This window comes from Pituophis catenifer, unplaced genomic scaffold (assembly GCF_029215685.1).
Source record: "Pituophis catenifer annectens isolate HBS135680 unplaced genomic scaffold, rPitCat1.0.hap2 SCAF_4, whole genome shotgun sequence".
Lineage (NCBI taxonomy): Eukaryota > Metazoa > Chordata > Lepidosauria > Squamata > Colubridae > Pituophis > Pituophis catenifer.
This window is the reverse complement of record NW_027256884.1, coordinates 107525385-107547619: the sequence shown is the minus strand read 5'-3', so window position 1 is coordinate 107547619 and position 22235 is coordinate 107525385. Positions and strand designations below refer to the sequence as shown.

At 38.4% G+C, this 22235-nt stretch overlaps 1 protein-coding gene across 1 annotated transcript in view; it reads left to right on the top strand.

The window, feature by feature from the left end:
- MTUS2 (microtubule associated scaffold protein 2) overlaps nucleotides 1–22235 on the top strand; it is a 225482-nt gene that overhangs the window by 187882 nt on the left and 15365 nt on the right. Inside the window, exons 7-8 of the mRNA XM_070943875.1 lie at nucleotides 14414–14480; nucleotides 19565–19779. Coding sequence (XP_070799976.1) covers nucleotides 14414–14480; nucleotides 19565–19779 — 282 coding nt within the window. The remainder of the gene's footprint in view (nucleotides 1–14413; nucleotides 14481–19564; nucleotides 19780–22235) is intronic.

Here is a 22235-nt window from a genome sequence, read left to right as displayed (position 1 = left end):
CACACCAAATAAAAATTAAAAAACATCAACTGGCTCACCCACAATGTAAAAGCAGCTGGGCTAGACCCAAAATGGCCCCTGAAACAAGCAGGAACCTCACACAGCCACAAAAAGCCCCCAAAAAACAACTTTCACACTTTACACACACACAACACAACAGCCATGGAGAAGGAAAAAACTTTTCTCCTTTCACATGGCTCTGGCGATCCAAGCTCTGACGATCTGCTAATCAGGCAACTCAGCTGGGATCGCCAGAGCCATGGAGAAGAAAAAAAGTTTTCCCCCTCCAGCTTGCTTACCTTAGCTGCTTGCCTTGCTTCGCTTGCCTGAATCCATTCCATCAGCAAGCAACTCCCTGCCTGCAATCAAGCAGGCAGGGAGTTGTGGACTTCAACTCCCAGAATTCCTCAGCCAGCAAAACAAAGCTGGCTGAGGAATTCTGGGAGTTGAAGTCTACAAGTCTTAAAGTTGCCAAGGTTGGAGACCCCTGTTCTATGGGGTAAGTTTTTTTCCCTTTGGGATCTTTAAAAAAATAGTTAATTGGGGTTTTTTTTAGTTGTTCTTTTTTAGACCTAGCCATTTAAAGTTTAGGAAGTTTTAAATTTAGCTTTATATAAAAATAAAAATAAAATAAAATAAAACAATATTTGTGCAGCTTTCTGAGATTTAGTGTGTTTCTGTAGTGTTTCACTCTAACTACACAAACATACAAAATCTCACAAAGCTGTATGTGGAATTTTGTGTGTGTAAAGCGTAAAAGTTGGGTTTGGGGGGTTTTTGTGGCTGTGTGAGGTTCCTGCTTGTTGCAGGGGCCATTTTGGGTCTAGCACAGCTGCTTTTACATTGTGGGTGAGCCAGTTGTGTTGTGTTGTGTTGCGTGTGTGTAAAGTGTGAAAGTTGTTTTGGGGGGCTTTTTGGGGCTGTGTGAGGTTCCTGCTTGTTGCAGGGGCCATTTTGGGTCTAGCACAGCTGCTTTTACATTGTGGGTGAGCCAGTTCTGTTGTGTTGTGTGTGTGTAAAGTGTGAAAGTTGTTTTTGGGGGGCTTTTTGGGGCTGTGTGAGGTTCCTGCTTGTTTCAGGGGCCATTTTGGGTCTAGCACAGCTGCTTTTACATTGTGGGTGAGCCAGTTGATGTTTTTTAATTTTTATTTGGTGTGCGTTGGAAGAGGGGTAGTCCTATACGGCGAGTATAGCCCAAACCCTATATTTTAACAGGAAAATTCGGGGGTCGTTTTATACGCCCAGTCGTCTTATACGCCGGAAAATACGGTACCTTTTGATTGTAGAATTTTCAAGCCATATCTCACTGGCATAACCTCTTTAATTTGATTTTAATTTTAATCCATATATTTGACACAATAATTCATTGTCGATTCCACAATCTTTATTTGGAAATGTCTTGAATGACTCGGCTGTAATTCCAGATCTTGTGTTTCCTATTTTATAATCTGTTCAAATAGTATCCATCCACTGTTGCCCTTGTACTATATCTTGCTTAAGCCAGATGTTGGCAATAGCTAAATATTTCTCTTTACAAGACTGAATTATTTTCTCTTTTATACATTGCGTTTACTGAATCCAAATTTCTGAATGAGATTCTCTAATTTCTCCAACTTTTGCATTTCAGTCACCTGTCAGTACTGTTACTTCCTGTTTTGCTTTTGCTTTCAAGATCTCTTACAATGTGCCATTGAATTCTTCCTCCATGTTATATACGTGTTACAAACATTTGTATAACACTGATTTTCAATGGATAACTACTAATGTCAATAGATACATTCATTATGTATTCATGGAACAGCTGCCACTTCATTCCTTTGTTTGGACTTTAATTGGATGTCTTAATTAATTAATTATCACTGGTTTGCATACATAGCTTTTGTATGATCAATACAGAAATGGTTTGCCACTTCCTTCTTATTTTAGAGGTCCTTCTCCTAAGTAGGATGGCTTCCCTCGTGCCTGCAGAGCTTCACCTGATGTCATCCTTATTGTAGATTGCTTTTAGTTTCACCACTCCCCTTTTGATTTTACCAGCAAGGATGACTCTGCCAAGAAGTAATTCTCATAACAATGCCACACCCAACATGGAGCTACTGAACCCTTCTACTTTGTCAAACTGGTCACCAAAACTGAAGCATAAAGATCAGGGTTTCCCAACTTTGGCAACTTTAAAATCTGTGGACTTCAACTTTTGAAATTGCCCAACCAGCTCACTGGCTAGGGACTTTTGGGAGTTGAATTTCATACATCTTAAAGTTGATAAGGTTGAGAAAGCTGATATAGATGATGGGGGAGGTAACTAAATACAATTTTCCAGAAACAGCAGTCCTATTGAAATGATTGGCCATTGGCCAATGATTACTATTTGAATCAAATAAGTTATAAAATAAGAATGAATTATTGTGTCAAATATATGGATTAAAATCAAATTAAAAGGAATAGTTATGCCAGTGAGATATGACTTGGAGAACATAGAGTTAAAACATAAAAATGGATTTATATGGAGATGAGAATGCCTGTTCACTCTCTCAGCATCATTGCCATTGCCACCCTGTCCCTAAGTCACTTACTAAATGAGAAATCTCTTCTTGTCTATCAACTATAGCATAGAATATATAACTAGTTTGAGTTGAGAATAATGCAAAATGTTTCTAATGAAGAAAGGCTATGCATTCATTTGGTCATGGTAGAAGGATAATTAACATGTTTAACATTCTTGAATGGTTCAGAAAATTAATCCATCTGAAGCCACTTTATACAAGCGATCGCTATTGTGTTTTACTGTGTGGTGTCCCTTCTGGCACTCCAGCAGGGATCTTCCCCAGGAGTTTGTCTGAAAAGATATAGGGTTTCCTGCTTGAGCAGAAGGTTGGACTAGAAGACCTCCAAGGTCCCTTCCCACTCTGTTATTCTGTTCTGTTAATAGCAGTTCAGCTTGGGGATTCTGTTGCTTGAAGTATATGCACTCTTATAACAATCTGCTGTATGTGCATGCTTTCTCCACTGCTTATATATCCTCTTTTAATATTTTGTATTGCATTCACATCCATCACACAGCTATCTATATTCTACCTTTGCAGGCCACTGTGGGTACAATAAATTGCACAGTGATGCCAAAGATGCTGGGTTGGGTATACTATGTTGACTGTTTGGCTTTTCAGGGAGGAGCATCTGGGTGCTTTCAGAGAATGACTGCTCATATATTATGTTGGTTTCTCTCTATTGATCTGCCTTGTTCTGTGGGAAGGCATCCAGTAGCACATTGTCCCTCCTCCTTTCTGCCTTTCCACTGACAGAATCTGGATCTGCTTTGCTTTGCCCCACCTCCTTTTCATCCTCCGGCATGCCTGAAGTTAAATGAGCAGAGAACCTGGTAGCTACAGAGGAATCACAGAAACAAGTTGGTGTCAGTGGCCAGCAGTCCATCTTTTCCTTTCCGTTTTTTTTTTTTAAAGGCATTCCTGGGGTTTAGGAATTAAACAATCTGAATGAAGCTGGTTGTTTTTTCAGCCAGCCTGCCAGAATGGGCCAGTGCTGCTGCAAGCTTTATTACTGCCTCCAGTGCTTGGACAAAACGGTACTTTCCATCTTTTACATCTTCTTTTCCTGACTTAATTCAAACAACAGACTGCTAGCCTGTTATCTCTGATTCTTCCTCTAGCTACGGTAGGTAAGGTCGCCTTCTGAGCTCTGATTGACCAGAAGGGAGGTGGAGGCAATGGGAAGGATCGGGAAGGGGGGGTGTTAATCCCTGCCTTAATGTGCTGACTTCTCATTTGCTGTGAAGCAAACAAAACCCATCCGATTCACCCTCACACTGCAGTGTCTTCCCTGCATCAGTTGTCCTCTGCAGTCTGAAATTTTGTGGTCGTAGATTTTTGGGGGAGAGTCATAGCCAACCGGTGACACAATGAACAGAGGACTGACTTGATTTGTTGTTTTAATTTGCATCGGTGGAGGCTACCTGTGGAATGCAGATTTAAAGATGATGCTGCCGTGTCGCTCCACATGTAGGTGTCTTGTGTCCTTTTACTTCTGTCTCTGTCTGTCTGTCTCTCTTTATTTGACTTGCATGAGAATTACATCCTTTCTCCTTGGTAATCTCTGTTGTCCCATTGTATTTGCTTGCCACCAAATTTTTAACAAAGATTCTGGAGCTGCATTATTATTGGATAAAAGGAATATGGGTGGGGTGGATTTGTGCATGTCAGACTGAAATGTATTTTAAATGTCAGTTTAGAGTTTGGTAGTGGTAAAATAAGGTATTGACCCCAAAAAAAAGCTTGTTCCTAATGCACAATGGGTGATTATTTGCCTCTGGAATTTAGGCATCAACTTTTAATTTGCTTACCATAAAATATCTTGGCAGAAATGTTCAATAAATTATTTTACCAATTGGAACCATCTTGATACCTATTAAAGTACAAATTGGAGCATCTTTTTGGTGATCTTGATATTAAAGTACAGCTTGAGATATAGTGCTGATTATGTTAAGAAAATGTTTTAATGAAGAACTCATCAAACTGTGGACTTTAGGGGAAAAGTCTGGTGATAATCTGGTCTTGTAAAGTTTAATTGAAGGTATTATGAGAAGGGAGGTGCCTGTCTTCCTCTATTGAAGTAACAATATTTCAAATCCTTTATTGCAAAAATAAATGGCAGATAATTTTGAAACTCAATAATCTTAAAAGCTGTTGATTGCGTCCCAGAAAGGACAGATGAAATATTTATTGAAAGAAAAATAAGAACAGATATGTCTTCCACTCCCAAGTTAAACTCTTACATTTGGAGCAAGAGCAACAGTGACTAAGCACCATGTCCACACCCACCAAATGTGACTAGGCTTTGTCCAAGATAGTGAGAAAGACAGAAAAACAGTCTTGGTGCCATAACAAAGAAGGTTGCATTTGCGTTAGAAAGACCTGAGTTCAGCCATGTATTCTGTGGGAGAACCCATCAGCTGTTACATGTGCATGTTAATGACAATAGAGATGTAGTGGTGAGAGGAGGAGTAATTATTGTGAAGTACTGCTAAATGCCTGCAAATTAATATTGATAAATGTAGAGAATTTAAAATTGCAGGAGGAAGAAGTACTTTAAAGTATATTCCATGTAAGGTTCTCATTTAAGCACAGGGCACCAGAGTTAAGGGTGTATCCAGCTGTATTCAGATGAATGAAAGTGTAATTTAAATAAATTCATTTACATAAAGCAATCTCATTCACTATATAGAGCACACTGTCTCATAAGGCCTCTTACAAGATACTACAACAAACAGAAACAGCTACAAATATATGGCAGAGAGCAAAAATTGAAATCCAGAACAAAGAACTTTATAGAACAAAGACCAAATATAACTTCAGGGTTGCTGACATTGTTATTATTTAAATGATAATTACATAGTGCTAGATATCTATTTGCAGAATGAGGGCCAAAATTGGGAGCCACTTTTGAGAAAGCTTTATTGTAGTATCTACCATCTTAAGGGCTTCTAATATGGTTTGAATTTTTTGGGGAAGATTCCAGAGATAGGTTGAGGGGCCTTCTGCATTGTTAAACTGAATTCATTCTTATTAAGATCTTTATGAATAGGAAATATGTTTGTTCCAGTTAGCTAACTGTCTGTTTTGGATGTGTCCAATCAGATGCAACCAAGTGGACAAATAAATCATAATAAAGACTGCCAGCTTCAGTAACTTGTCCCCAACATAGTGCTACTGTCCTTGATGATATCAATGGGCATCTCTTCCATGATTTGTCTGATCTTTTTATGAAGGCTTTAAATTAGTCGCTACAACTTGAAATTTCAAACAAAATGATTCTAGTAGCAGAAATAGAAATCTGATTGAATACAGGGCTAACATTAGTATCATGTCAGGGCCATTTATCAAATCTGCCCTAAAGCTGAGCAGCTATGCATTTCACTTATTGTTGGTACCTAACTATTGGATTCTTGTAACTTTATTTATTTATTTATTTATTTTTAAATTTGTGTATCGCCCTTCTCCCTGAGGACTCAGGGCGGTGAACAGCCAAGTAAAAGCATAAACTACAAACATTAAAATACAATTAAAAAGATATATATAAATTTGGCTCTATGATTAAAAACAATAACAAACAATTAAACACATTTTAAAAAGTGTTAGGCCAGCCCGGCTTGCTGGAAAAAGAAGGTTTTAAGGGCACGGCGGAAGGCACCGATGTCTTGGATTCTCCTTATCTCTGGGGGCAGCTGATTCCAGAGGGTAGGTGCCCCCACAGAGAAGGCCCTCCCCCTGGGAGTCACCAGCCTACATTGTTTGGCTGATGGCACCCCGAGGAGGCCCTCTCTGTGGGAGCGCACAGGTCGATGGGAGGCCGTCGGTAGCAGCAGGCGGTCTCGAAGATAATTAGGTCCTATGCCATGGAGCGCTTTAAAGGGAATAACCAACACCTTGAAGCGCACCCAGAAGACCACTGGGAGTCAGTGCAGCTCACGCAGGAGAGGTGTTGTATGGGAGCGCCATGCGGCTCCCGTGACTACCTGCGCGGCCGCATTCTGGACCAGTTGGAGCCTCCGGGTGCTTTTCAAGGGAACCCCATGTAGAGAGCATTGCAGTAGTCCAGGCGAGAGGTGACGAGGGCATGAGTGACTGTGCACAGGGAATCCCGATCAAGAAAGGGCCACAACTGGCGAATCAGGCGAACCTGACAGAAGGTCCCATTACAACTTCTTGTAATGATGATGTTCTTTATTAGTAGGTAAGAAAACAAAGGTAGCACTGTAGGAAGGGACACAGACAATGGACGTTTTGCTGAAAAATATCTAAAACCTCTTTTGTTTTGACAGATTGAAATTGCAAGATAAGCTTCATTTTATCATGCTTTTATCAGCCTGACCTTGAGGGTTAAAAATGAATATTTTAAAACTAAATCATTTGCATCAAAAGTCTGAGACCAGACCATCATAATAAATCCATAAATGCAAGCGACTTAGGGGTTCCAAGTCTTAGAACAAAAATATTTCCCATGGAATTAATAAAATGTAGATGGAGGTTAGCTTTAACATAGTTGCTTTAACCATTTCAGTCCTTTGCCAATTTTTTAACATCTGTCAGGATTAGATTATCAGGAATAGACATCATTTCTCTCTTTTTAATTAGCAATCAAATCAAATCTGATGTCGTTTACTGGGATGCTTTTGATAATGAGCTGAGGTACAGTTTGTTTTATTTCATATCAGCATAATAGTTTATTATGTCACCAACTATCTTTGCAGTCCATGTTTGCAAGATAATGAAATATGTCATTTGTAAATATTTTATTCCTACATATCCTAAGCATGCTTCAAATACATGCCTATCTACTTTGTCAGGGGGAAAAAAGGGGTCAAGGTCAAATTTCTCATCTCATTCATCATCAAATGTGATTTGTCAAAATGCATTATAATAATGGGAGAACATGAGTTGTGGGGAAAAAAAAAAAAAAACCAAGCCTACCGATGACTGTGAAGAGTTTTTAAAATACGCCTATAGAATTAAAGTGCCAAATATTTTAATAATGTTTTCCAACATTTAATTCAACATGTTACATGGTTTGTAATTTTCCACCATTTAACATAACTGAATGGATCTAATGTTATGACGTAGGGAGGAAAATGCTTCCCTAGTATTTTTGTTATATTCTGTATAGTTTTATTTGCCTTCATAATGAACCAGTGTTTTAATTTAGCAGTCAGTCTACTTGAGCTATCCATTTCTGTGAAATCCAGATGGAAATAAAGACATTGTTTCTCTCTGCTTCTCTCTTTTTCACAGACATAGTTAGCCTCGCCTTTAAAATATTATTGCTAAAATATCTAAGGTGCTTGCAATAATTTTGAATGTGGCCCAAGAATTTGGCAGCATCACCACATTGTTGTAAGAATCAGCTTTGGAAAGGAGGAATATAAAAAAAAAAAAATCAGAGATTTTGATCCAGTCCTGATATAATTAGAGAGTATGAGTTCAAACATTTTTTTTTCATGACCCTATTCAACAATAGTAGCTATAGTAGCTCCTGCCCTCCATAGTTAAGCATAACTCATAATTTGTTTTATGTGGCAATCTGTAAAAGAAGCTAATATTATAAGGAATGCTAAAATAGTCTAAGAGTCTTTGGCTCTAATACAGGATAATATCATTGAACCAGAAATCCTAGGTAAGCAATATGTAGCTTGACCATGTGACTCATAGGATAAACTACAATAATCTTTTGGCTGAGCTAACGCACTTCAACCTTCATCTTTGAGTTAGGCTAGAATTCTATTTTTAAAAAGTGATCATGATTAGTGATTGAGAATTATGGTAGACATAGTCCAAAACAACTGGAATGAACCAGGTTGGAAGAGACAGAATTAATGTATCCTTTATTTTGTTTTATTTGTATCAGTGGTGTATTCACCTTCCACAGCTAAAACAACAACAAGCTTAAAGCTTAGCACATTTATTTTGCTTAGTTTTTGATCCACAAAACTATGAAAATAACTTGGTTAGTTTAACATTTCCATAAGACTGTTGTCTTTTGTGTTTACTGCTTAGTAATGCTGCCAAGGAAGATGAAATTGCAGTCAAGGACAATTGTAGGATATCAAATTGGAGAGGGATGAACTATCTGCCTTTTGGATCTTTGTAGTGTTTGTTTAGAAAACAAATCTTGTTATGGGAACTTTGGATCATCTAAAATGGATACAACCAATTTAATAAGCCTCAAACTTCGCCCACCTCTAAATGTTTTCTTTTTTTCCTAAAGCAATTACATTCATTTCTGGATCAAAATTGGTACAACATTGCATCTCTTTGATTAAATGGATGCGGAATCATTCCTGGCCACAGGCCACAATCAGGTTCCTGATGTCAGCTTCATACATTGTATTTCTAGTTCGGCAGCCAAAATTACATCATGACATCAGTAGTGACTGGAGCAGAAGTGACATTTCAATTTTCAGAGATGCAGGCAAAGCTTTATTACTGATCACTACAGTAACTGTGATTTCCCCTTTTTATAAAATTGTGCTTCTTCTGGAGATACCTTGAAACAATATTTTTGCACTGCTATTAAGTTCCTGTTTAACATTTCCTGATCTATTTTTTTAATCGTGATGTTCCTGCCCATGTGTGTCCTTTTCTTAATCTCTGCAAGGCATACAATATTAGTGCACAAGACAGTTATTCCTGTTCTATTGTAAAGTTAATGGTATTTAATGTACTGGATCTATTGTCTTCTTTGGAGAGCTATCCTTTGTTGAGTCTTGAATAGGTTTCCATTTGAATGTTTTTCTACATACTTCATAATCTGAAGTGCTGCAGAGCAAACCTTCTACTCTTAGAACCTACTTAGAATGAGTCTTATTTTTTTCATACATGTTCAATCATACCCTAACTCAAATATAGAACAGAAATATATTTACAAAACACAAAACACCAGAGACTCAAAACACCAGTTGCTAGAAGCTCAAAACACTGGAGCAGTCACTTAAGACTAAAGATCTAGACAGATCAATCTCAGCACATCCTAAATTGAATATAGGAAAGCCTATGATTCAATGCCATGCACATGAATCTGTGAATGCCTGGCACTATGCAGAGTTAACAGGGCATTAAGAACCTTCTTCAAGAACTCAATAGGACTGTAGAAGACAATACTGGAAGTCAACTCAAGACAGCTCACAAAAGTGGCATATAAAATGTGGCATATATCAACTGATTCACAATGACTGGATCTGGATACAAACTCAGTGGCAGAACTGCCATCAGTCCCCTTCTCTACATGGATGACATTAAGTTGTATACTAAGAGTGAACGAGACTTCAAATTGCTGATACACCTGACATGGATCTACAATAAGGACATTGAGATTATATTTGGACTGGACGGTAGTCAAGAGAGGGAAAGACATTAAAATTGAAGGAGTGGAACCACCAGTGGGCCATACAGCAGATATACAGACCAGTTACAAGTATTTTGGTATTACATAGTCTCATGAGAACCATGAGGAGGAGGCAAGTAAAGAGCAACATCCAAGTACCACCAAAGGGTAATGCAGGCTTTGAAGAGCCAGCTGAAGGGGAAAAACAAGATCCACACCATCAACATATTTCTGAGTTGGCCAAAGAAGGACATGGAAGTTGCCAATGTGACGATCTGGAAACTCTTCACAATGTACAGACATTTCCAGCCCAAGTCCAATATCCAGAGACTCTACATCAATCCAAAAGAGAGCAGGTGAGGTCTGATGTGCAAGTCTAGTACAAAACCACTGTACTAGACAAAATCTAGAGCATTTAGGGATACATCAATAAGATAACATCCAAGAATGAGCTACTGAGAAAATGCCTTAGGCAGCAGCAGACATGGGAGGAAGTCCCAAACAGAAGAAGTGCCATGGCAAAACAACACCCCCTGTATCAGATATATACCATCGGCAGATAGCTGAGGTGGCTGATATTGAAATCAGTCTTTACAGATTGTCTGAATGCTGAAAAAATGAGTAGTGCTTCCACAAACTTGGGAACAAGTCCTCTCCCCCATTCCTGAGAGATGGGTTTCTGACAGTGGAACACCTTCAAAAATATTTTTCCGGTAGATCTGAGCAGCTGGACGTGACCATAATGGGAGAGGAATTCTGTTAGTCAGGTCTTAAAGCCATTTGGGCTTTAAGTCAGTGCCAACACCTCATTTATTTATTTACCACTATGAGCAACACATATCACACTGATTCAGTAAAAACCCCAGTAGAAGTGTCATTATGGGAGCTGTGGTGGCGCAGTGGTTAGAGTGCAGTACTACAGGCTACTTCTACTGATTGCCGGCTGCCTGCAATTTGGTAGTTAGAATGTCACCAGGCTCAAGGTAACTCAGCCTTCCATCCTTCCGAGGTCGGTAAAATGAGGATCCAGATTGTTGGGGGCAATATGCTGATTGTGTAAACCGCTTAAAGAGGGCTGTGAAGCACTGTGAAGCGGTATATACTGTATTTTTCAGAGTATAAGACACTCCGGACTATAAGACGCACCTACCTTTTTGGGGGAGGAAAACAAGATATACGCTAGTGCATGGATATGGGAAATAATATGAAATTTTACCAGTTTGGAACTATTTTAAGTTTTTTTCTTTACATAGATTGGTATTGTAATCAGAATCAGTAAGTTATTCAGCACGCAATCTATTAGATGTAAAGCTTTTTTCCCCTCTCTTTATTTTCCTTCAGGTAACATTTTAATTAAGTTAGTTAAATGCTTTTTAAATTCCAGCTAATTGTTGATTCTAGACAGAAATTTTACAACAAAAGGACACAAAGAAGAAAATAAGACTCATAAAACACTCACAATAACTCTGCCTCTGCCTCCCAGCACAGCAAACAGTCTGCTTTAGTTTCATTTTCAGCACACCTTGATTAGCACAAGGAAAAAAAAATCTGTCTCCCAGCAAATTGTCTGCTTGCAGGAGGCCCGTGCGGCAATAGGCAATGGCAATCCCTGCAGCCTGAAACAGCTGAGGGTCAGGAGGCCGATCCAACAGACAATCAACTGCTTGTGCTAATCAGGCTGTGCTGAAGCTGAAATGGGCTGTTTGCTGCTTGCTGCAAGGAGGTAAATTGTTGGTAGGCAGAGGCCAAAGGGCGAGGGCCGATGGGTGGGCAGGACTACATTCGATATATAAGATGCACCGAAATTTTCACCCTCTCTTGGGGGGAAAAGTGTGTCTTATACTGCGAAAAATACGGAAAATCTAAGGGAGCCCTTAGTACTATTGTGATTAAGGGATCCCCTTAATACTATTATGATCCCTCAAAGGATCATTAGGATGCTTATTATCATTTCTTTATTCTTGTTTTTCCCATATTTTATTTGAGCATTCTTTCAATATTTGGCTTTTTAAAATTTACAGTTAACTCACTTTATCCCATTTCTTTTCATGATCTGAAAATTTAAAATAAAAGATGCATGTGATTAGAATACTCACTGTTTTTCTGTATATCAGTTACGTTCCGATACAGGTGTCTTTCAAACAATAAAACAATGATCTTATTTTTTTAAAATTCCTCTTTTGATCTTTACTAAGAGATGTAACTCATTCTATTTCAATATCTTGAATAGTATAGTATAAATACTTTATTTATTAGGGGAAATGAGTAAAAAATGTTGCATCCAAATCTTCTGTTATTTGTCTTTTCTTATATTATCTTTTATTTTGCCACTGGGATACTTTTTTGTGGTTTAAGGTTGGAAGAAGGAAAGTATTGGGTTCTTAGAGATGTATCCTTACTAGTACTTCCATTGATGAAAGTAAATTAAATTTTAAATCCAGTTAAGTCATCATATTTACAAAAGGGCTAAATGCAAAGGTTTATCTAAGTATTGTCATTTAAGCAATAATCTAGATTTTTTAGCATTGATCCCTCTCAAAGGTGAGAATTCATAAATGCATATGTTCCTCCAGAGAATCCAGAAAGATATAAAATTCTGATTACCATCCCCAAAACAGAATTGAATACAGTATTTTGGAGATGTGATATGCACTGAGACATATCAATGTTTCAGTTAATTATACAGTGAAACTTTGATTTGGCAAACCTTGATACAAGAACCTTTGGTTGAAACAGGTGAAACATTCTCTCTCCCAATTAGTCCTAAAATTAAGTTTGGCATGTACAAGGAACTATTAAAGGAAATGTAGCACTGTTAGTCGTTGATGAATATCTACATATGGATTTGGGAAAAATTGTCATTGTTTCATACAGTAACATCAAGAATGTGTAGCCTCAGTAGGTGGTAGAACTAAAAGAAGAATATTTGATGTTAGCGGTAAGATATAACTTTACTGGGATAAGCATTGTATAGGAATGGAATTCACCACCTAAATTAAATATCAGTGTTATACAGCTAATCCTCGACCGATGACCACAATTGAGCGTAAAATTTCAGTTGCTAAGTGAAAGATTTGTTGTGAGTTTTGCTCCATTTTACAACCTTTCTTGCCACAATTGTTAGGTAAACCACTACAGTTGTTAATTTGCTTGTCAGAAGATCGCAAAAGGTGATCACATGACCTGGGAAACGGCAACTGTCATAAATATGAACCAGTTGCCAAGCATTTTTAATTTTGATCACGTGACCAGGGGGTTGGTGCAACAGCCATAAGTGTGAAAAATGGTCAGAAGTCCCTTTTTTTCAGCAATGTGGTAACTTCATACAGCCACTAAACAAAATGTTATAAGTTGAGGACTATCAGTAATACATCTCTAGTTAAGATACATCTCTAAGTAACTCAGACACAAAAGGATGGCTGGTCATGTTTTGTTCCTCCATAAAATGTAAGAATTTATATTGGTATATTGGTTATGGTGCTAGGCTGGAAGCAGGTTCTAATCTATTCTCAGCCAAAGACATCAGTGTTCTCAGATGATTTCATGGAAAGCTATATTGCTTGCTTTTCAACCACATTCTGCATAAATAATATTTAAATAAATATAAAAACCCTGGTGACTTTGGGCCACTCCCTCACTCTCAGCCCTACCGACTCACTGAGTTATTGTAGGTAACAAAGGGAGAAGGAAACACTTGGCATGCCATCTTCAGCTCATATATGTAACAAACTATAAATCCAGACTAGAAGTGAGTTTCACATATTTTTACCACCGGTTCGCCGTGCGCATTCCGCACATGCGCCTGGCCTCAAAAACATGGCTAAATAGGACAGCATAGCGCCGGGGCAGGTGGGCGGGTCCACCCGCAGTCGCTTCTACCAGTTCGCCTAAACCAGTCTTAACCGGCTGAATACCACCACTGATGCAGACACATCTTTGTGAATATAATATACGTATTTTTCGGAGTATAAGGCGCACCTACCTTTTTTGGTGAGGAAAAGAAGAAAAAGAAATCTGCCTCTGAGCAATTTTGCCTCGTTGCAGCAAACAGCAAACAGCCTGCTTTACTTTCATTTTCATTTTCAGCATAGCTTGATTAGCACAAGGAAAAAAAATGTGCTTTAGCAATTTACCTCTTTGCAGCAAGCAGCAGAGCCCTGTGCAAAACAGCTGAGAGCAAATCAGCTGAGAGTCGGGAGGCCAATCCAATCAACTTGTGCTAATTAGGATGTGCTGAAGCTGAAAGGAGCTGTTTTTTCTTGCTGTTTGCTTGCAAGGAGGTAACTGCTGTGAGGCAGGGGCCAAAGGGTGTGGTTCAATGGATGGATGGGCTACATTCGGTGTATAAGACGCACCTAAATTCTCACCCCCTTTTAGAGGGAAAAGAGGTGCATCTTATACTCCGAAAAATATGGTAACTATTGAGACTTAATCAGTTTATTTAATTGAAAGTAGACAGCAAATTAATGGAAGTACTTTGTGGGAATAAATGAACTGATTGTCTGTTTTCGATTGTTTTAAACAGAATGAAAGTGCCTTTGTGAAAGAAAAGGAGATCTCAGCTGAGCTTGCAAATGTCAAGGATGAAGTTGGTAAGTAGACACTAAACAAGCATGTTAAATATATTCTTTGCTGGTTACAGGTTTTTTTAAAAAACAACAACAACAACAGGATTCTTATTTCTTGTTCTGTGGGATGAGATGAGATGAATATATTAAGGCAGGTTTTTATGGTTGTCAGGGGACAATAATGTATTCTTAGTGGTTGCAAAGACAGGTTCATAACCATGCACAGCAGAAGTTATCATGCATTATCTTTAGTGTTCTCAGATGATTACCTGGAAAGCTTTATTGCTTGCTTTTCAACCACATTCTGCATTAATCATATTTAAATAAATATAAAAATCCAGACAAAAGCATTCACCAGTTGTGTAGCATATTGACATAATTAGTCAGCAATCGATAATTAAAATCAAACTGTATCACTAATGCAGTGGGAGCTGTAGCTATCCCCACCCTCACTTTTTCTAAATAACAGGAACAACAATAGATACGGTACTCTGATTTGAAGTAGTTGTCGCCATCTTTACTACCATTCAATTTAACATATTTAGGAGTCAAGGGGAATCCTGAGGTAAAAATGACTGACGATAGAGCTGCACTGCGTAGTCTGCTTCATAAGTTTACAAATAAAAGATAGAAAGTCACAGAAGTATTATGAGCAACTGTGCTCGTGTTAGCAGAGAAATAGCACCAGTATTTTAATTTTCTGGACAAGAAAATACAGAGTATATTGGTTATGGGGCTGGACTGGTAGCAAGTTCTAATTTATTTTCAGTTAAAGAAGCTTTCTGAGTGACGTTGGACCAGTCTTTCTCTTAGCCCAACCTATCTCAGAGTTATTGTAGAAAACTGTGCGAGGAGGAAACACTATTTATGCCTTCTTCAGTTCCTGAATATAACAAACTATTGTCCCAGAGTACAGAGTACAATAATAAGATACATGGAGTCAGCTTCTGGTAGAATATTGGGAAAAGTGACTATTAAAAAACATATATTGGTAAGGACAATTTGGCAATGAGATCAGTTATCAAGGGTGCTAGTGAATTTATCTCCACTAGTTTTGTTTGGTCAGAGGCTAAATAGGCATTTGTCAGAGATGCTTTAGTTTGGTTTGGGCTGCACTTGGTAGAGAGTGGTCTAAAGCAGGGGTGTCAAATTCATTGAGGGCTGCATCAGGGTTGTGTTTGACTTCAGGGGGCTCAGGGTGGGTGTGGCCAGGGTGGGTGTGGCCAGCTCGACATCACTCATGTCAGGGGTGCCTGTGGTGGCCCAAGCGCTCTGCCAGTGAAAGTGGGCTTCCAAGCTCCATTTTCGGCTACAACAGCTTCCTGCAACCCTCTTCCACCAAAAATGGAGCTTGGGAGGACTACCAGCGGCCCTCCCAAGCTCCGTTCTAGGCTGAGAGAGTTTCCTGCAACCCTCTGCCAGGAAAAATGGAGCTTGGGAGGGCACCACGGGCTGATCCTTTGTTGTTTCCAGGGTGATCCCACGGGCTACATCTAAGCACCTCACAGGCCGGATCTGACCCGCAGGCCTCGAGTTTGACACCCCTGGTCTAAAGGCTCTGTCTAGTTCTTTTATTCTATCTCATATATGTTTGCCCCTTTTTGCAAAAATCCTTTTGCTTACATAGTCTGTAAGTCCCCAATCAACTCGACCACTATCCTACAATTAAAAGAGGAAAATCAATATGAAGTGGCTGCTCCAACATGTATGACTTCTGTGAAACACTATGTTGTATACTGTATTTTCAGTCTGAAGACTGAAATGGGTATCTGAGAAACATATTTTGAGTAAGAAAAATAAACATGAGTGAACAAGTATTGATTTCCCAAACTGAAAAAAATACTGTTTTCAAGGATTTGTCAATGAGAAAACTTTGGGGATCTAGAGACCTAAATGCTAAAACAAAATATTATCATGCATGTTCTTGTCTCCTTTTGGATGCAGAATATAAAATACATACATCAGTTAATCCTGAAGTTTTGTTTTGGCCAAAATCCATGAAAGAACTGGTTGCACCATTGCCATTCAGCTAATACTTCAACTTACAATGTTACAAGCCTTGTAACCCAGAAATGCATAGCATTATTGGTCTTAACTATTGCACTGTCCTATCCAGTACAGACGTGAGTGATATAATTCTTTTGACATTGCACTTTTCTTCCCATTATAAACAATACTGCATTTGGATTGATCTTTGCCAGTAGGTCAAATGCTCAGGGAAATCACATCAGCTCAATGCTAAGAAAACATTTGAGGGCAAGTGCTGTGATTTAACTTCCAACCATCTGTCAAACCAGTAAATGTCATTTTCCATGGAACTTACATGTAGCCTTTAGGTCACAGAGGAATTAGCCAAGGAAACAAAATTATATCTTGACACTCCCTTAGTAGGATGTAGTCTGTGTTTTCTTATGGTGATAGCTCTACCTAGTCATAGGTGGGGTTTCCTGCAGAAGTTTTGGCATGAAGAGTAGATTTGTGATTTAAAAGTTGTAGACTTGTTCTTGGCTGAGATTTTAACTCACCCTGTTACATAATCTCTTGAGTAATGGTTAGGTAAAGCTTTATTGTGGCATTTGACCAACATATTTACACATACATATATATGATCAGATGCATACACATAAAATTCAAACAAGTTTAAAAGCTTCATTTTTCTTTGCAACAAAAACATCATACTGCAAAAAAGTTTTGATTTGTACAGATGTGTTTCAGAACCTGCAAGTATCGCAAAACTTTTTGCTGCCATCCCTAAAAGCCCAATATCAACATACCTGATATGTAATGTAGCAGAAAGCTATAAAGGTTTTTTTGCAGACACTTATCCTGCTCATTCCTCCATATTTTTTTTTAACTGTGACCTGAATTTTGTAGCACCAAAGGCTTCTAAACAAACTTCTGGTTCATAACTACTGCCACAGCCAGCAACTCTCTGTTTTTCCAAGTTGTTTTCTTTTTATACGCCGAGTTCCTGAAGCCTGCAACCTCTCCTTCCTGTGGATGGATGGAAATTTTGGTCTGGCTAAGGAGTTGTTGGAAGAATTTGATACCTATTAATACTTTTATGAGTTCAAGGACTAGCTAAGAGGTCCCAATAGTGACTATTGAATCTGATTCTTGAATATACAATTTCTGTAAGTGAAGCTATCCATTTGAGTGCCTTGAGATAATGCTAAGATTTGACAGAGCAGTATTGCTCTGAAAGATGGAAGCTGATGGCTTATCACGAGGAAGGGAATGAAGTATACAGTAGGAAGGAAGGAAGGACACATCTTTCTTTATAACGTTAAAGTTTTCTTTGGAAATCTGATCTAGAGCAGAATTCTGTTATATTGCTAATGATGTAAATCTACATTTTATACTCTGCTTGTGTTTATTTTATTAAAGCTTTTTATTACATAAAAGTCATGAAGAAATTGAATCCTGGCTCTCTTAACATTTTTCTCAGCTTGAAAATAAAGTGCATATGTGTAATGGTGTATAAACTGGCAGGGTTTGCTATGGCAAATGCTGTTGTAGAGAAATAACACCAAGTTTCTAATGTGTATATAATCTCTCTTTATACTATTGCTTCATCCCTATCATAAGTTTTGCATTTTATAGAACAGTGTCTCAAAATCTATATTTTTTCTGCCTGCTTTTTATTAGGTTTTAGGTTAATGTACACATTGCATGATTCGGCAGATATTCTTCTATTGGTGCAACCTACACTATGCCGGTCTCATTAAATAGATGTTTGAATGGCAAGTTTCAATTTAAAGCTTGAATGGGTTTCAATTATACTGGATTCCCAGTTCTGACTTTGAATGTATTTTTGTTTGATTGTTGATAGTTTTTATGCCACAATGACAGGTTAAAAACAAAACCACTAAAAGGTCACTGAACAAAATGACAGAATTATTTAAAGCAGGATAAAACTAGCGAAGAAATGAGCAAGCAAATAAACAGAAATTGTCAGATGAAAGATTGTGTGGTGGTTATAGTGTTGTGCTAAGATTGAGAACCCTTAAGTTAAAATTCCAACACAATTATAAAATATATTGGGAGATCTTGGACTATTTCCTGGACTGATTAAAATATATCATTAAGTTCAGCATCATGACAATGAGATTCAAGCAAGCTTGAGACTCAAGTGCTCCCGTTTTCTTCTCTAGCATGGTCATTGTTAGCTGTGAACAGGATAATAAACCATGATTTCATCCTAATCCTCCTAAAACAAGTCAGAATATCCTACCTCTGCATTTAATATGAAGGTTTGGTTATTTGAACATCCAAAGAAAATACATATACACAAATAATTGCCACCATTTTCACTTCCAAATCTATCAGAAAGAACTTCGAATGCATTCACAGTCATTTTCACTGGTACTGATCTTGACATTTGGGGAACAAGAAGCAAAGATTTGCTGAAAGGAGAAGAAAAACAGTGCCACAAGTTATAGAATAAAAAACGAAGTCCTCATTGGCATTCCATAGATGAAAATTATTCACCTATCTCCTTATTTCATGTTTTGAGTGATTACTTTTTTTTATGAAAAACCATCTGGGTGATTGAACATAAAATCATCAAGCCATTATTCCCCCAAAGGATTTATTAGATCAATCAAATCCAGAAGCTTTGATGCAGGGTGAAGCAAGAGATCTATCTAATGGTGAAACTTATACTTATATCCAATATTTCAGAACATTATGAGGGAAAAGTGCTAGCTTCTCTTCATTTTTACCTAACTCAGAACAGAGTTGGTAGTTTTGGCAATGCTCAGTATGTAGAAGTGTCCGAAAGCAACTTTACCTGACAGAATTGATGTGATTTACAAATGAGTCTTGGTCTCAATAAATATATTAAGAGATGTGCTTCACGACCATTTAGAAAGCAAACTGAGCCTCCCTCCCATCAGGTGACTATGTCACTGGATGCTCTTCATCCAGTGTCCTGTGTCCTGGTCAGGCAGGACCAATTTATTCCATTTGTGATAATTAGCACAATCCATTTCGGCACATTTTTGCTATTTTTCTGAATGGAATCTCCTGCATCTTTATTGTTCAAAGGAATCAGTTCAGTCCTGACTTTTCTGCAGATCCTTAATGTGTGGTTCTTCTGTCTTCAGCCCTCAATACAGGGAAATACGAGACACTACAAAAAGAGAAGGAGGAGATGGAAAAGAAGTTTGAAGGAACTGTGCAGAAACTCACTTGGCAGCAACAGGAGGAGCTCCTAGCACTTGAAGAACGTTTGCAGTTACAGTACAGTGCTGAACTAGAACATTTGCGTGAGAACCATCAGATCAAGCTTGAGAGAATCAAGAGTCAGCATCAGGAACAGGTTGGTCATTTTTTTTTAATTTTTAAAAAGTTTTTTATTAATAATTCAAAATTAAAAAAAACATTGGACATAGATATGACATCACTAGTTCCAAACATCTTCCATCACTTTACATATTAGTACTCATATAAACATATAGTTCTTAAACATACATTTATCTATAATAACATTTATATTTTTGTGCTAACACTATACATTTGTCTTGGCTACCCTCTTGTTATCTATCCAATCATAAAATTGTTCCCAGATTTTGTAGTACTTAGTTTCACTTTTATCCTTGAGTTCCAAAGTGAGTCTGTTCATTTCTGCGCAAAGATTTTCAGTAATATTTCCTCTTCAGTTGGAATATCTATTTCCATTTTTGAGTGAACGCTATTCGTGCCGCTGTGAGTATATGCAGTAATAAATAATTTGTATCTTTCTTATATTTTCTTTCTATAATTCCCAGTAAGAAAAATTCCAGTTTGACTTCTTTATTTGTTGACAAAATTTCTTCCAGCCAGTTCTTTAGTAAATTCCAATTTTTTTGCGCCTTTGGGCATTCCCACCACATGTGGTAGTAATTCCCAACAATCTCTCTACACTTCCAGCATATCAAGGATTTCCCCTTATTCATTCATGCTAATCTTGTGGGGGGCAGGTGCCACCTATAGAACATTTTATAGAGGTTTTCCTTGTAGGAAGTTGCTAGTGTGATTTTTAAAAAATTTTCCCCATAAAATTTGCCAATTGTCCAAATCGATATTGTGCCCAAAATATTTACACCAAATTATCATCGTTTCTTTCACCTGTTCCTCAATCATATCTAGGAACAGGTTGGTCATGTTCACTCAGTGTAAGCTCACATGAGAGTGACTATGCGCCATGATTTGACAGGCAGACTTTATTTCTGTACATTGCAGCTAAAACACTTTTTTAAAAAATCATAGCGCCAAATCCATATATGTGTTTGAAATAGGTACTATTCGTTAGAGGATTTTACTATGTTGTGGATGATGGGAGTTCACTGTTTTAAACTGGATAATATATTTGCCAGGCTGTTTGGCGGTTTGGGAAGGAATCATGAGTGGTGCCCAAAGCCTGTTTCCTTACCTGGATTATGGTTTAGAGAACTAACCCTCGTATATTGGAGCCAGCAGCAGGGGCAGCTGGATTGTTGAATTGATGGGTGCATGGAATGATTGCCTCGTGCTGGAGCTGTTCTCTGTTTTGCAATGACAGTTTTACAGTTTTCATCCAGTCTCCAACCTGCCCTTTTTAGGGAAGGTTGTGGAGAATGAACATGTGGCAGCTTCAAAGGATACTGGATGAAACACATTAGCTGGACCTCTTTTGCTCAGGATTCAGGCCCGGTTATGGGATTCAGACTCATCGATTATAATCTTAGATGACCTCTAGTGGGAGCGGGGTGACAGTAGTGCATCTATCCTTGCTCTCCTTGATCTTTTAATGGCCTTCATGGTGTTCTTCTAAACCAGCTTTGGAAGTTGGGGGTGGGCAGCACTATACTGTGCTAGTTCTCCTCTTTTCCTCCAGGGTTGGTTCCAATCATTGTTGATGGATGGGCAGAGATCCATCCTGTTCAGCCCCTGTTTTGTGGGGTCCTCAGTTCTTTCTTAGTTCTCTCCCTCCCGTATTTTAACATCCACATGAGACTACTGAGTGAGATGATTCAATAGTTTGGGGTGATGTATCATCAATATATTGAGGATATCCAATTTTGTGTCTCCATCCTGGGCTGCCTGAGTGATGCCGTGAATATTCTGTTTCAGTGTCTCAAGGCTGTTGGAACCTAGATAGAGTGTAATGGGCTTTGACTCAACCCGAGCAAAGCTGAGTGCTTTTTCTCCCAGCTGTTTCTAACCATCCAATTTGATCCAGTGTGTTACAGGTCCTGTCGGCCAAGTAATGTTGGTTGATGGGAACTAGGAAATAAGCTTTCTCTGCCATAGTCCCTGCCCTCTGGAAGATTTCTCCTTCCAGATAACCCAGGCTGGCCTTCCATAAAGCTTCTTATATCCCAGATTCAAAGTTCCAACATCCAGGCAGGCCTCCTCTCTGAGTTGACGTGGCCACATTTTGGGCACTTGGCAGCTGGCCAGCTGGCCAGCATTTACAGCTGTTTGCAGAGTCCCACGGTCACATGACTATAATTTATGACATTTTTGCCAGAAACCAGCATTTACTTTCAGTTTCCAAGAAAAAAAAACACCCCATAGCGAACAAACACAACCACTTAACAACCACAATGTTCACTTTATGGCATTCACTTAATAATTGCCACAAAATAGGTCATAAGATTCAATGCCATCATGTAGTAGCCTGTGTTACAATTGCCTGATGACCAAGGACTACTTGTACTTAAGAAATGCTTTTATGGGGAAGGTTCCAGTAGGTTACAAAAATATATTACATTGTTCTGTCCAACCATGGCTTCAGAACGACTCAACCTGGTG